Source organism: Haliaeetus albicilla, chromosome 9, assembly GCF_947461875.1.
Source record: "Haliaeetus albicilla chromosome 9, bHalAlb1.1, whole genome shotgun sequence".
Classification (NCBI taxonomy): domain Eukaryota; kingdom Metazoa; phylum Chordata; class Aves; order Accipitriformes; family Accipitridae; genus Haliaeetus; species Haliaeetus albicilla.
Genome location: NC_091491.1, coordinates 12876581 through 12891869, shown reverse-complemented (window position 1 = coordinate 12891869; position 15289 = coordinate 12876581). Strand labels below are relative to the sequence as shown.

Here is a 15289-nt window from a genome sequence, read left to right as displayed (position 1 = left end):
TGGTGCAAATCTCAGGTTTAATGCTTTCATCCTCACTTACAGCTAACTCTGGGATTTGACATGCTCTGAAGTCATCTTGTCTCAGGAAAGCAGCTGGTTTCGTATTTGGGGCTCCAAATGCTTTGCCTGTCAAATCTGATTGTAGCTGATGTCACAGTCCCCTTTGCCAGCTGAGCCGCTCGGAGGACCAGGAGGACCAAGCGTGTGGCAGGTCTTGCTGACGGTCTCAAGTGTCTGCAGTACCCACTGGAGGGCAGCACAGGCTGCTCCAATCTGCCATGCTCAAGTGGTGTTGCCAGCTGCCTCCTAACTTTCATCCCGCATTTTACAGTGCTAGATTTCTGCCTTTTATTTTCTTAGCCTGATGATTATTTGGGTTAGACTTCCAGAGCAAGAATTTAGTGGAGTTCACGTAGGTTGTTTCAGCCTGGCCATGAAATGCAAAAGGGCTCTACTGTTATGAACAAACTGTCTGATCCAGTGAGGCTGGTTATGGATAAACCACAAATAGGATTGCTGAGGCTATATAGAAGGAAAGAAATACAGAGTTGAGCTTTGGTTATTAAGGGCCCCAGCTAAAGGATATAAAAACATCTTCAGACTGTAGCGAGCTGTGTCTGTGTGCTTCGTTGTAAGCTATTAGGTCTGTCTGCAGGTTGCTTCAGCCATGGAAAAGTGGAAGACAGCAATCCGTGAGGCCCAGACCTTCTCCCGTATGCACGTGCTGCTCGGGATGCTGGATGCCTGTATCAAGTGGGATATGTCGGCAGAGAATGCCAGATGCAAAGTGTGTCGCAAGAAAGGTATGCGTTCCTGCCCCACGCCTGCGTAACAGTCGGACGCTGTCACCTCTCCATGCCCTGCTTAGGCAACATGCCCTTGTAGTCTGTCGCTCTCTTTGGCTGTATTTTGAGTTTTGAATGTCAGGATTTACAGTCAGAAGCATTGATATCACAGAAGCATTTGACCCTGACTCCAGTAAACCATTCTTATGAAACCAGTATACAGTCTTGCAGAACATTGCAGAGCTGCTATCCCCTGGATATTTAGGGTACTTGGACACAAGTCATCTACAAATCCTTTTGGGAACACTTGTGCCACTGTCCATTCCCTGGCTTCATTTTTGAGTCAGAATGGTCTTTGGGTCTCTAAGCCTTGTCAGTTAATCTCATCTTTTACAGAAGGAAGAAGCAAGGATAGGTTGGGAAGGTTATTACCCTTTGTAGCCAAATGGGAGAGGGCAAGGTGGGTTGATGCTACTTCTTGGCTAGAGTGGGAGTAGAACTGCTTGATGAGCTGGAAGCCTTACCAGCTGGTAAGGCTGGGGAAGTAACCAAATAGGTTACAAGGGGCTACCTTCTCTGTATCCACTATAGGATGAAGGGCTTTAGAGTCTTGCAGGTGGAGGGGGAGGTAGAAGGGGTGTCACCAGTGATGGAATGCTAGTATTTGTTCTGCCATAACCTCTCCTTTTGGATGGAAGCCTGGAGGAAAGAGCTTGGTAGTACCTTCTGCCTCATCATGTGCTTTTTGTCTCACTTTCTATTTGCTGAAACACTAGTGGGAAGTGAGGGCAGACAGATCTCTGGGGGAATGCTGGGCTACTTTTGTTTACCAAAAGGCTATGCCATCCACCTCTTCAAAGAAAGAAGGGCTGAATTGGTACAACATTATTCTTCACTGTGAAGCCTCAGGGAAATTCCAACCTTATGCAAAAACTGTCCGATCTGCTGTTGAGAAGGGGATTCTAGGCAGATGTAAGAGGGTGCTCACCTGAGACTTAACAGATCATAGTTTCACAGAATTTAAGAACTGGAATGTTAGACACATGCTGGCAAGCTCTCTGCGCTTTCTTTTTTCCTCTTCAGCAAATGAAATAGCTGGCTCAGGACTGTCTCCCCACTTCCCTGTATCAGTGAGAAGCACAGACAGACTAGTTCTGCTGCATGCTGATATTCTATGTAGGCTTGCTACTTTAAGTAGAAAGAAGATGTTGTGCAGGTTGACCAGATTGAGGCTAGAATAAAAATAGCTGCATTTATAGCTTCTTGCTAGGCTCTCGGGCATCTTTGCAGCAGATTTCTCTTCCCTGTATTTGGCTTGAGATTTAGCCTGAGTGGAACCTATTTGGCAGGTTTCTACCTTTGCCTCAAATGAAATCTTTGCTGGGCAAGGGACTTTGTATTGTTTTGTTTGGCTTATTTTTTTAAATGCTGCTGGTTTCCACTGCAGTGGTGGAACCAAGAAGGAAGGGTCCCTGCTGTCAGAGGGTACTTTGCATCTTTCTCTTGCTTCACACTGACCTCCAGTGCTGCAGCAGCTTCTACTTCTTGGGTTGAGCAAGGCTGCAGCACTCATTACAAGTAAGTTGCACTTTCCTAGGTGAGGATGACAAGCTAATCCTGTGTGATGAGTGTAACAAAGCCTTCCACCTGTTCTGTCTGAGACCGGCACTCTATGAGATACCAGATGGTGAATGGCAGTGCCCAGCGTGTCAGCCTTCTACTGCCAGGCGCAGCTCACGAGGCAGGTGAGTGACTCTCCTTTCCTTTGTGTTGCCACTGATGCGCAGTTCTAGCCTACTTTCACAAGATGACCAAACCAGCCTGAAACAGAGTACCTTTAAAAGGCTTGAAATGGCCTACTTAACTCAATGGCACTGGAACAATAGAAAAGCCATTTTTTCAGGCTGTAACTTTACCACACCTGTGTTGTACTGACCCATGACAGCTTCAGGAGTTTTAATAAATAACTTGGGTTTGGCAGTGAAAACATGCATCAACCAAAATCAGATGTGCTAAGGGCTGTTGTTTTCTTTGAGCACCTAGTTGGGTTGCTTTTTCGTGGGAGTGTAGTTGGTAGCACTGCAGGTCTGTAGTCCACTGGACTAAGTTACTGCTGTGTTCTTGTCAAGTTGGAGCAGACATTACTCTAGACTGCAGCTCAACCCCTACTGTGCTACTAAAAATCAGGCTTCAAAATGCCACTCTGCTGGTTTTCTGGACTTGATAAACCTTAACAAGGCAGGAGTCCTTATAGGGCTACGGAGGGAACATGATCTGAGGACAAATCAAAGTTGTTCTGTGCAGCAGAAATTAGTAGTTGCCTCCTGACAGCAAGGGATTGAATTGTTTTTTGAATTGCAAGCTGGAAGTTAAATGTATGTGAGATGTATTTTTCTGTTTGCAGTATATGTTCTCTGCTGATTTTGACTCTGTGCTTCATCTACCTGCTTGTCAGTGAGATGAGGCTATCAAATGGCATCTGAAGCATAAGCAGTCAACAGATCCTCCCTTCCAGAGTGGCAGCACAATAAAAGGTGTACTAGCTTGTAATGTGCAGGTGGTGTATGGCCTAAAAAGTATTACTTTCTCCCTGGGCACCATTTAAGAGTTCATCAGGCTTGTACAAAAATGACAGGGCTTCAGTGCAGCTGTTCTAGCCTGAGATCATAGTTACTTTGATGTGGCAGAGTCACCTGCAAGCTGCTTGGCTCCTGGATGAGAGCCATCAGGTGGGGTAACACCTGTCTTGTTATCTGCTTTCTGCTCTTGTCATCCTAGCAAAGCAGAAAAAAAATGTTGGCCTGGGAGCACTTTTTTTCCCCTACTGTACTGTGGGAGCTTATTCTTATGCCTTTTACTGCTCAAGATCCTCTTTCTCCAGAGGATTGAGACTCCTGCAACAGCTCTGCCTTTGTCCCCTTTTGCCTCTGCATGCTGTTTTGTTTTCCTGTTTTTGTAATGCTTGGAATGCTTTAACAGACACATGCAAGAAGTCAGAACTGTCCTGGGCCGGGAGTCTCTGTGGCTTCTGACATCAGCCCATGAGAAGCCTAATGCTCTGCTCACTAACAAATACAAGCTTAGCTGTGAATAATACTAAATGAGGTCTGTTTTCTGTAGCGCACATGCAAGTGGCATGACAGTGGAAGGAGATAATGGGAAAATATTCCAGCAGAAACAAAAAAGCCTCCCTTTTTGAAACTCCTTAGGCCAGGTCTGCAGACCTGGGTAAAACAGCAGCACATCCTCTTGGGGAAGACTAATTGCACAGCAATCATAGTCTTAAAATCTGTTATCACATGGTCAAGGTGCCTAGAGCAGCAAAAAATATACAGATTCAGCTGTTGGGGATTTTCAGCACAGATGTTCAGACGACAGCCTGGGAAGTGCCCTTTTAGCTGTAGCTACAACTTGATACTCTCTGAAATACAGTAGAGTGCTTCAGTCTGAGACTGGGTGTTTATTTTACATTGAGGTGGTCATCAAGTCTCTGCCTGTGAACAAACAGTATAGAGGGCCCAGGGCCTCTGATGCCCAGGCTCTCATACAATAAATGTGTTTACCTGCCTTACTCTAGGAACTATGCAGAGGATTCTGCTGAAGATGAAGGTGAAGAAAGTGAGGAAGCTTCTGATGAACCAGATGCTGAGGAGGAAGAGGAGGAGGAAGAAGATTATGAAGTTGCTGGACTGAAATGTAAGGTTCTGACAATGCAGGAAAGTAACAGAAAATACTAAGACTCTGTCTTCAGTGTCCAAAATACTGATGCTATCTGGGACTTGTGCTCTTCCTCACACAAAACAGGTTCTTACTTGGAAACAGTGGGAGGTGTCATAGGGGAAGGCTGTGGTCATGCTGTACATTACCTGGGGCGTTGGAGTGAACTCTTGTCCCTTTGCAATAGGGTCAGTGCTAGCAAAGATTGAAACTGCAGTGAGCTCTTGCTACCCAGTCATTCCCCTGGGGACGCTGGTGAGACCATTAAGAGTGCTGTGAGGTGGTCAGCAGAGGCTGCAGCAGGGCAGGGTGAGGCAGCAGCATTATCAGTTACTGGTATTGGCAGTCTCTGCGCTTACAGAGTTTGTTGGTGAACTGGATGCAGTTAATAGATGCTTATGGAGCTTTAAGCACAACCCCCTCTCCTTGCTTTTTCCCTTCCCACCAGCTTATAACCTCTTAAGTGCAAGATTTCTAGTGATTTGACAAGGAGGCATTTTCAGATAGTAGAACTAGCACTTCCTCTGCCCATTCCTGTGGGAAGGCACAGTATTTGGGGTGTGTGGCCTGGACCGCCAGCACCCGTTGGTTGCATATGGACACCACTCGGGATGCATAACTGGCTCATTCCTGGGCAGCTAAGTGAATAAAAGAGTGTTTTCTAGACTCCTCAATGACTGCTTCTCCACTTAACCACTTTTTATTATATGTATCCACTTTGTTTTTAGGAGAATTTGACTCAGTCTCATTTGGGCAACCTGATGCACTAAAAAGATCAGTCTTTGAATGGCGCGCTGCCAGTATTTGCTTTCTGTCAAACTGCCCTTGACTGACATAAAACTAACTTCAGAGTATTTTAACTGGGGCAGATGGTGGAATCTGAAGACTGGCACCCAAAGGATTCTCCCATGCTCTTTCAAGGGTTTCCATCCAGGTCCATCAGTCTTGATTCCCTTGCTTTATTCTGGTTTCAGGGATATTCACTGATACCCTGGCTATGCACGCTGCTTGTTGTTCTGCATGTATCTATGTCCACACTTGGAGTGTGTTCAGCCTATGTTGCATGGCCAAGTCAGGAGCTGAGCCAAGGTTTCCAAACAATAGCAAAAGAGGGTTACAGTCACTAAAAATAAAGTGCTAAATGCAACCCCTGGTTTTAAAGAGCATTAACATGGAAAGGTCACTGTGGAAAACTTTTGTTTTAATAGAGAAGTCCCATTAATCCTCATGGCGTTCATCCTGAGGGATATAACCCAGAATGTTGGATTGTCAGACATTTAACACGTGCCACACGCTTGACACACAAGCAGAGTGACAGCAGGCAGACGTCCCCCTGCCCCGACACACGCTCCTCATGCGGGGGGCCCAGCAAGATGATTTATTGGACAGGGCTGGATTAGAGGCCGCAGATGAAGTGCTACAGCGTGCTGGATACAGCTTGCTCAAGCACTTGTGACCAGGTGGAAGGAGCTTGGCTGGGGAAGAAGACCAACACATTCTCCTGATACAGAGGGGTCATGGGAGAAACTTAAGACAAGGGAGTGCCTCAGCACGCTTGCATTTCCATCGGTGTGAAGCTCTGATAGGCAGACTAACAAACAGGCAAGTGCCTTTCTATGGGATATAATACAGCAGCCCTGGTCTTGGGGAATAAAATCCCATTGTTTCCCACTTGCAGCACGTGGAGCAGCTCCCAGCTGCAGTAACTCGACACTCCCTTTGCACACAGTTCACTTCTGAGGGGGGCTTAGCAACTGGCTTATCCCACTGTGTGGGCCACTTGTAAATGCTTGGAAAAGCACTCATCCCCAAACCGGTGAGGAGCAAGGGGGCAGCAGGAAACTGGGGAAACTTCAGGTTTCTGCTCCTGGTGCTTTCAGAAGGGATGTTGCAGTTATATTCGAGACAACTGTTTGTCCTTGCATTACTTCCCCTGCCCGCCCTCACGCTGGGATGCATCAGGGCTTTGGCACTTGGTTCTGCAGGCAGAGGGGCTTGCTGTTACAGCTGTGGGCAAGCCTTGCCTGCAGCAGAGGAACTGGAATCTCCCAGGTCTTCCTCGGAGCTCAACGGTCTGCCAGTGCTGTTGGCTGGTGTGTGTGACCACCCTTTTAGCAGAAGGCTGTTGCCAGACAGCAGTGGCCTCTTTCTGGACAGGAGGTGATTACCCGCATATCTCATCTGGAGAGGGTATCAAGAGCACAGCTGACAGGAGCATATGCCAAGTGAGGATGGGCTGATGAGAGGCTGGGTTGTTGCAGTCATCTGTGGGTTCAGTAGCTCCTCTGTGCTGTGAGCGAGGCACTACCTGGTGTGTATGGCTGGGCAAAAGGCTTGTGATCTCTGCATCCAGGTTAACCCATTCCTCTAAGCCCATGGCTTATATGTTTCAGTGAGACCCAGAAAGGCAGCTCGGGGCAAGCAGAGCACAGCCATGTACTCCTCGAGGCAGGGAAGGCACCAAAGGAAGAAGCAGTCGCTGCACCCTGCCAGGGGACCCCGGCAGCGGGCTGCACCTGTCAACGGCGCAGACATTGATGAGCTGGTAAGAGCCAAATTGCTCCCTGGAGGCTGCTCACATCATGAGTTATAAACGAAACAGGTGTCATGCTTCCTCCCCTTCCCAAAGAAATACCCTGAATCATATTGTGAAACCTGGGCTGGGCTGGGGGTGGGTTAACAAAGGAGGCATATCCTTAAGGACCCAGTACAAACGGAGCACAGATATGCCAGGCATCTTTCCCCAGCCTCTTTCACACATTGTCCCCCTTGAGTAGCAGGCAGCCTGCAGCTTGTTAAAGGGTTTTAAATAGTATCCATATGTCTCTGCAGAGAGGTGGGGGGACTGAGGGGGTCCTGGATGGTCAGAGAATGCTAGCAATGTTGGACCCTTGCTCCCCAGAAGTGGTCATTTTCTAACAGTTGTTGTCCGTATGGTCACTCCCCAACCTTCAGGACATAATTTGGCTGGTTTAGGTTTCACTTGATATTTAAAGAATAAAACCGTATGCTCCTGAACAGAGCAATCTTATGTGTGCATGCATACTAGGCAGGGTGGAGCTGCAGTGTGCTGTGCTGTTTGTCCTGGGGAGGGACACACCACAGGGGATACATGAGGATACTCTAGCCACATGGGCCACGTCACAAGCCTGTGCTAGATCTGCCTGCTGTCTGTTCACTGACCAGCACTAGTACTGCTGCTGTATCCTGTCACTCTTCTTGAGCGGTCTTGGTCGTGGTCTTAGGGGTCACTGCTTCTTATGCTGGGTGTGAGTGGGCTGGCTAGTGGATCTGCAGTGTCCTTTTAGTTGGTCTGTGTTACAGACTGGCGGGCAACTAAACCAGCAAGCCCAGCATGGGCTGCCACAGCCAGCTTAGAGGGATGTTTAAGTGGGGAAAATCTGACTGGAACAGCTGGGTCAGGGTCTCTGACAAAACACTGACTTAGGGAAAAGGACTGTGGTAGGGCTCTTTCACTTACCGTTTGTCCTGGGAACAGACCAAAGCTGGCTCAGGAATAGCACCCCGTGTCATGGAGCCTTCCCATCATCTGACATACCCTACACAGCAATGCCTCGTGAGCTGTGCGCTCAGAGCCGAGGGGATGTCCCTGTGCTGGTGGCTGACCTGCTGTGGATCCCTGGGCAAATGGCTGACCTTGTGTTCAGCCTGTGTACGGGACAGCAGTGCTCGAGGCATCAGCTGTTCTTTGGTATTTAAAATGGCATGGTCAGCTCTGCAATGTCAGTACAGCAGCACAAGTGCTTTCACCCTCTCCCTCTTGCGTGCTGTCTGCCAGGGGCTCAGAGAAAGCAGGGAGAGGGAATTTACACTCTCTATTTGCTGTCATTTATTCTTTGGCTGCTTGTTTTGACCATGTTGTCTTTGAACCTATCTTGAAAAACCTTGCTGCCCCTGAAGAAAAGACAGGCTGCTTGTGAGCTATTCCCACCAGAGCTTCTGGATGGTGCTCCCATTCTGTAACTCAAGCTGCCACTGCATGTCTTGGCTGTTACCATCAAAGGTCCTGCAGCAGAGCAGTTTGCCTCTTGATTATTGTGGAAGATGGCTGCATTTGAAAGACTTGAACTTTGTTTCTGCAACAGTACTACATATCCCCAACCATTGGGACACTAGCTCGTAGGTGAGAGGATTGAAGAGAAAAGTTCTGCTGAGAACCAGCTTCTTTGGCCTAAAAACTGTTTGCTGAACACTAAAGCCCCTAGTGGGAACCACCTCCTTTTAACAGCATCCTCTGTGTGGGCAGGTCCTTCAAACAAAGAAGACAGCACGTCGCCAAAATCTCGAGTTGCAGAAGTGTGAGGAAATCCTCAGCAAGCTGATCAAGTACCGCTTTAGCTGGCCCTTCAGGTGAGGGCAGGTGGCCGCCTTCTCCGTGGGCACAGGACTGTGCGCAGGCAGTGTGTAGGTGTGGGCTGGCCATGCTGCAGTCCTGCCAGATGGACTTTCTGGCTGTGAGACCAGGGTTTCAAAAGCAAGTTATGGATGGGAAGGGAGTGAAGCTGTTCCAGAAGAAACCACCACACACTTCCAGTCCTCTACTGGACTGAAGGTGTGGGGCCCTTCTGAGGTGGTGTAACAGAGGGTGGTAGGCTGTGGGCTGAAGGGGGGAGGCTGGGGTGGGTGCTTTCTGCAGCCCCCAGGATTTGCAGGGCACTCTGTAGGCACTGTGACTGAGAGAAGGTAGCCATACCTGGTACATGCCAGTCCCCATGCCTGGACCAGCTCTCTGGGCAGAAGGACAAGCTGCTGTCCTTCCCATCATTGTGCTGTGGCTGCCATGGGGCTGACATCTGTAGCGCTGTCGAGGTGCTGCTGGGGCTTGTTACAGTGCGGTGGGGGTGTGAATCGGGGCTGCTGCTCGAGCAGTGTGGGTGGGGGTGATTCTCACTCCTCTACAGCTCTGCACTGCCTGTGGCCAGGGCTGTCATTTTCCTCCTCTCTTTGTGGCTCTTCGTTTGGCAGGGAGCCAGTGACCACGGAGGAAGCTGAAGATTACTTTGAGGTCATCAGCAACCCTATGGACTTCCAGACTATGCAGAGCAAGTGCTCTTGTGGCAATTACCGCTCAGTGCAAGAGTTCCTCTCTGATATCAAGCAGGTGTTCTCCAATGCTGAGCGCTACAACCAGAATGGGAGTCACGTACTGTCCTGCCTGGAGAAGACGGAACAGTGTTTGATTGACATGGTGCACAAACACCTGCCTGGCCACACATATGCACGCAGGAAACGCAAGAAGCTCTCTGCCAGGTGCCAGGGACTGGAGGAGCAGGAAGGGGACAGTGAGTCAGAGCCCCTTGAACATTCCCGGGGGCGGAAAAGGAAGAAATGAGGGATGGGGAGACTAGGGGGAGAGCCAGAGCTGGAGCAGGCCTTCTGGTGCTGCTGGGCAGCAGGATGGGTTGTCTGGAGGGAGCTGGGAAGCAGCGGGCACCTCTCTATGAATCCAGCCTTCCCTTTGGCCCATCCTAGTTTTAATTTTTCTGCAATTTCCTCAAGTATTTTGTCATCCATTGAGTGAGCAGAGATGACTTGCTGCTTCCTGCAAAATCCACAAATCTCCTGCTAGGAGGGGAAGGTGGGAGGACAAGGGGAAGGCCTGGCCAAAGCCTGGCTGGGCAGGGGAGCATGAAGCCTACTCCAGCTTGGGCGCTGTCAGCTTCCTTGGGATGAACCGCTTCCTCCCCTCCACGAGCAGCCAGGGCTGGAGCGCGGTGGGACCTCTGCCATCTGCTGCCCATGATGTGAAACCAGCCTTGAGCTGATGCAGGGAGGGATCATGTTGCTTCATGGAAGGACTGGGTGCGATCAGGCCAATGGGCTGCTAGTTCTCATATGTATATATTTATATGGTGTTAATTTTGAGCCCCCAATGAAGGGCTGCATAGGGCGAGCAAGCACTTACATTCATGGAAATATGGCTTTCACCAGCATCCTAACACAATTGGCTTTGAGGTGCTCTTGCTTTTCCCCTCTCCCTTCTCGGGGAGCAATCTCTGGAGGTTGCGCTCCAACAAGGGTTCTTCTGAGCTCAGCTCTTCACACATACATGGCAAAGAGGATGCAGTTGGCTTCCCTGCTCACCTTGAACAGCACACAATCATGTAGCCCTTTGGATGAACCGAGTGCCAGAAGCATACTGGAGAGCGTGGTTTTCTGCATGCCCTGTAGGGAGCTCCAGGGCAAGGGGAACAGCAGAAACATGTTCTGTATAACTTTTTAAATTAATTTTCTAGTTAAAAGTGGCTTGTTTCTAGCTGTGATCTTGTACAAAGAACACCTGTAAGATACTGTTGTCTTGCTTTGGCACATGTACAGTTTATATGAAATTGTGTTTGCTTTATATTTTCCCCCTCTTTAAAACTCATTTTCCTAACAGTAGCTGGAGTTACACCGGGGGACTTGTTGGCAGGGGGGTCTTCCAGTCCTCCTCTAGCCATGCTCTCACCATGTTTTATAGTAACACCTTCCCTAGCTTGCCTCCCTTGGACTCCCCCAGTGCAGTGAGGACTGTTCCACACTGGCTGACCAGCCTGATCCTGCTGGGAGGCTACTCTGCTGCAGCCCCAGCAAGTGGGTCCTGCTGCCTGAGATACTGAGTTTTCTCTAAGGAAAGGGTGTGGTTTTGCATCACCTCTTCTTCTCCATCATGACAGGTTTTGATCATACAACCAGGGCTTGAACTTTTTATTATGTAAGTCTTCGATTTTGAACAAACCAGCCACAGGGCTGCTCTATACTGGTTTCATAATAGAAAAGCAAAAGCAGCTGTTGCAGCTCCTATGATTTGACAAGAAAAGAATCATTGATTAAAAATTGTGGCCTAGTTTTGTGAACTTTTTATGTTTGTTTTGTTTTGTTTTTTTTAACAGGTATTCGTTTCAGTTCTGGACTGTCGATGGCTGCAGAGACTAGGCAGGTTTCCAGCCACTTCCCTCTTCCCCTATGCCCAGCCTCAGCTCCCTGCCCCACAGAATAGCACTGACATTTGTATTTCGCACGTCCCCTTCAGAGGCTTTGTTTTGTCCTGTTCATAGAGAACATTTTCTGCAGGTCCTACACAGTGAAACCTTTGGAACTGTACGTTTTTTAAAAATAAATGTCATTGGGGGGAGGGGGTTTCTGCTAAGGGCTGTACTTGTAATAAATTGGAAACTTAAAAATAAACATTATGTACTTGTGTTTGTAAAACTGGCTTGCAGCGAGTCCTTTGTGGGTGCCCTGTGTTTGTGTGGGACTGTCTGGGATGTCTTGCCTCTGCCTTCCCCAGAGCTCCCATCAGGCATGATATCACTGCCTGCCAGAGGGACGATGGAGCTGTGGAGCAAGGGATCAAGGGAACAGTGAGTCTGGGTCAGGTCAGCTTACAACTCTGAAAAACCATCTTCTAGTCCTCCTGCTCAGGTTTGGTTATACCATACCCTGAGCTGTGCCGGGGTTCCTGGTATCACAGCTGGGTTGTGCCATGCCCTCCGCAGCCCAGCTGATGTCACACACCACGCTTCTTTCCAAGCTGTGCTGGGCAGAAGGTAATGTGCTGGTGTCGACATGTGTGTTCTGAGCTGGCCCTGTTTATCATCCTCCCCAGAGAGAAGGGGAGGCTGTGCTCTTCCGACCCCTGGACAGGGGGAGGTCACCAAGAGATGCAGGAGCAGTCCTTGGCCTGGCTGCCCCTTGTCTCCTGCAGGCTGCCAGTGTGACACTTGTCCTCCTGCCACAGCATGCAGGGTGGCACTGGGTAGCTCTCCTGCAGGGAATGCAAGGGGGTGATGGGGGAGCTGAAACATCTTTGCTCTTTCACCCCAGCATTGATGGATGGCCATCAAAACTGCTTCTCTTGTTTTGTTTGTGTGTGTTTTGCAGCCCCAGCCTTGTTGGCTGCAGCTCAGAAATCAGCAAGGACCATTCCCACTGTGTCTCTAAAAGCACAACTGGTCCCTAGCAGCCTAACGGGAACATGCTGGGCATAGTGAGTTTCAAAGGCAGTAGAGGCTGGGGAGGTGATGAACTAGTGCTGATGTACAACCCGTTTGTTATCTGTGAAGCAGATGTGTTGGCTAAAGTTTTGCCTGTGTTTCTGCCAGTGCTGCACTGCCAGGAGGGTGATGGTTTCCTGGGTGTTTTCCTTGTCCTCCTTGCTCAGGAGCTGAGCTGGGAGTGCTCCAGCCAGGTTTGTCTCTGCTGGGCAGAGGAAACCCCCGATGGGTTTGAGGGCTTGAAGGCTCTCGGTGATGGACAGATGCTGCTTTCCCCAGAGAAGCCTCAGCCCCTCTCCACAAGAGGTGGTTTGGCTTGCTGGGCATGCAACAGGACCTGGGTGAATCAGAGTGTGACTCAAGCTGGGATGTTTCCAGGCCTCAGTGTGGAGACTTCAGGCCAGCATCTGCTCTGAGACCTTTTCGGAGACTTCCTTTTTATAGCAGCCCCTGCATGGCATTAGTGTCCTGTGCAGGGGCTATAAATAGCTGTCCCTGTGCCCTGGCAGGCAAACATGCAGGGCTGGTGAGGAGCCGTGGCCCTGCTGCCCACTGGCATGGTGAGCTGGGGGATGGTCACTAGCCTGGCAACACCTGCCATCTCGCTGGGGCTGGTCTGTGACAAACCCTGATGGGGCATCTGTGTTTGCTGGAGTTCCAGCATGGCCTCAGGAGGAGGCCATGGGGGGCACAGCTTGGTCCCCCCCTTGGCTTCCTCATGTCTTCATCATTAAGATTAACCAATTAGTAGTCTGGGTAACTTGGGATTTTTAGCACATTCCCAGAGGACAGTGCCTTTCCTTCTGCTACTCAAAACCTGGAGGGAGCGTACTGCCTTGTGAGGGGGGATAATCTTCACAGCTCAGTGAGTGCTGGGGGGCACTAGGTTCGACTGCTCCATGTTTAGCTGGACCAGGACCTTGGGCTGTCCGGAGCCTGCTCTCACCCAGTGGCAGCCCTGGCTCAGTTTTGGCGGCCCTCCCTCCCACTGACACGGAGGACGGGCAACCATGGCAGCAGTGCCCAAGCTGGGGGGGCTGCTCCTGCAGGGATGGGGCAGTGCTGAGCCCTGCTTGCCTCTCGCAGAGGGGCTTCTGCAGCAGCCCCAACCCTGCTGGAGCCAGGTGTTTGGCTGCCTTTGGGGCTACTCCAAGTAGGATGGCGGGGATGCACGGATGACCTTGGGGGTGGGGGTATGGAGGAAAGCTGAGCCACCACCCACCCTCCCCCAGCGCAGGGTTGAAAACGGCTGGGGCAAGGGGACAGCTGGTGGCCCCAGCACAGAGCCCTTCCAAGGGGCAGCTCCAATTCAGGGCAGGCTCTGTGGAAAAGCTGTCTCCCCAGCAGGGCCAGCCATGCCTAGCACCTCAGCGCTGGCTTCCTCCGGTGGAGCCGGCTGGGCTGCTGGGGCTGATAGCATGTGGTGGTCGGGCGCCAGTGGCCCCACTGCTGCCTGATAGCTGAGGCCCGGCGGGACCAGTTATCTGGGGAGCACCTCGAGAGGCAGCAAGTTACTTGGCAAGTGCTGGGACATGTGCACGCCCCAGCACCATCGCTGGGCCGTGTGTCTGGGCGTGCAAGTCAAAAGTGCACCGAGCTGGCTCAGGGCTCAGTGCCACAGGGCTGCCTGCCTGCAGCCGGGGGCTCGGGGGTCCAGCACACAGGCTGTACGCCTGGCACAGGGACACGGTCCTGCGCCCCCCTCCCTGGGCAGCCCCTGCCCTGAGCTGTGCCCAGCTCCCCTGGCTGGACTTTGGAGCCTGTCCTGCAGCCAATATTGACTCTCCTGCCCCAGGTCATGGCCCTTTTATCTGCCCAAACAAACCCTCCCGTGGCAGCCAGGGGAGCCCATGAGGCTGTGACCCCCCCCCAGCAGTGGGGACCAGGTGGGGTCCCTGTCCTGGCACCACCACCAGCCAGGGGAAGGGGCTGGGTGCCCGCCAGCCCAGCCAAAGGCACACCTGCCTCCCAGCATCCCAAATCAGGCGTGAGCCCCTCAGTATGTTCCCCCCCCCCTCGACCGCCAGCACCACACAGGCAGTAGGAACTCCTTTGCACCTCAGCTGCCGTGCTGGCTTCCAGGGGAGGCAAAAGGTTTTCTCAGCTCAGTCACTTGATCCCACCACCATCCCTGCACCCCCAGAGGTGGTGGGGCGGGGCAGGGGAGGGGGAGATGGATGGATGAAAGGCACTTCACTGCATCAATCACGGCAGCACAAAGCCCTGGCACAGCACAGCAGTGGGTCAGAGGCCACCGAACCCAGCACCTGCTGCCACTCCGGCACAGGGCAGGGGGGGTCTTGCACCTCTCCTTCTGCAGCCCGAGCTACAAGGGCTTTTGCTGGAGTGGGGGCTGAGGGGTGTTGGTGCAGGCAGGCAGCGGGTGCTCGTTTGGACGCTGAAAGGAAGGTCCCTCAACTGGCTTGTTGCTTCCTGGGCAAGAGGGATGGGGGACCCAGAGACCCTCACTGAGGCCCAGCACTGCCCCAGCCTGCGTGCTGGCTAGTTAATGAGCAATTAGATGATGGACAAGGCTGAGCATCACCAGGGCTGCCTGTCTCCCTCCTACAGCCCCCTGTCTGCCACAGGACTCATGCTGCCTGTGTCCCTGCCCACAGCCCCCTTGCCCACCCTGGCACCAGGGCAGAGCCCATGACTCCCCCCCACCCCCCAGCACTGGGAAACCACCGCACATCCCCAGGAGAAGCCAGACAAACCAGCCTCACGAACCCTCTGCAAAGATGAGCTGCCCCCCCACCTCCCGCAAGGTGTCTCGGGGCAGGGTGGGCA

General features: G+C 51.4%; 2 protein-coding genes across 7 annotated transcripts in view; both read left to right on the top strand.

Annotated features, from left to right (window-relative positions):
- BAZ1B (bromodomain adjacent to zinc finger domain 1B) overlaps positions 1–11714 on the top strand; it is a 52446-nt gene extending 40732 nt beyond the window's left edge. For 2 of the 6 annotated variants that reach the window (XM_069791599.1, XM_069791603.1), the window contains exons 14-20: positions 656–803; positions 2383–2530; positions 4363–4481; positions 6875–7047; positions 8770–8873; positions 9489–9805; positions 11396–11714. In XM_069791599.1, coding sequence (XP_069647700.1) covers positions 656–803; positions 2383–2530; positions 4363–4481; positions 6875–7047; positions 8770–8873; positions 9489–9805; positions 11396–11502 — 1116 coding nt within the window. In that variant the 3' untranslated portion in view covers positions 11503–11714. Of the gene's footprint in view, positions 1–655; positions 804–2382; positions 2531–4362; positions 4482–6874; positions 7048–8769; positions 8874–9488 lie in introns of all 6 variants that reach the window. The other 4 variants (XM_069791602.1, XM_069791600.1, XM_069791601.1 and 1 more) reach the window with 4 other exon arrangements.
- The window catches only part of NSUN5 (NOP2/Sun RNA methyltransferase 5), a 197362-nt gene that overhangs the window by 128524 nt on the left and 53549 nt on the right, over positions 1–15289 (top strand). The window lies entirely within an intron of this gene.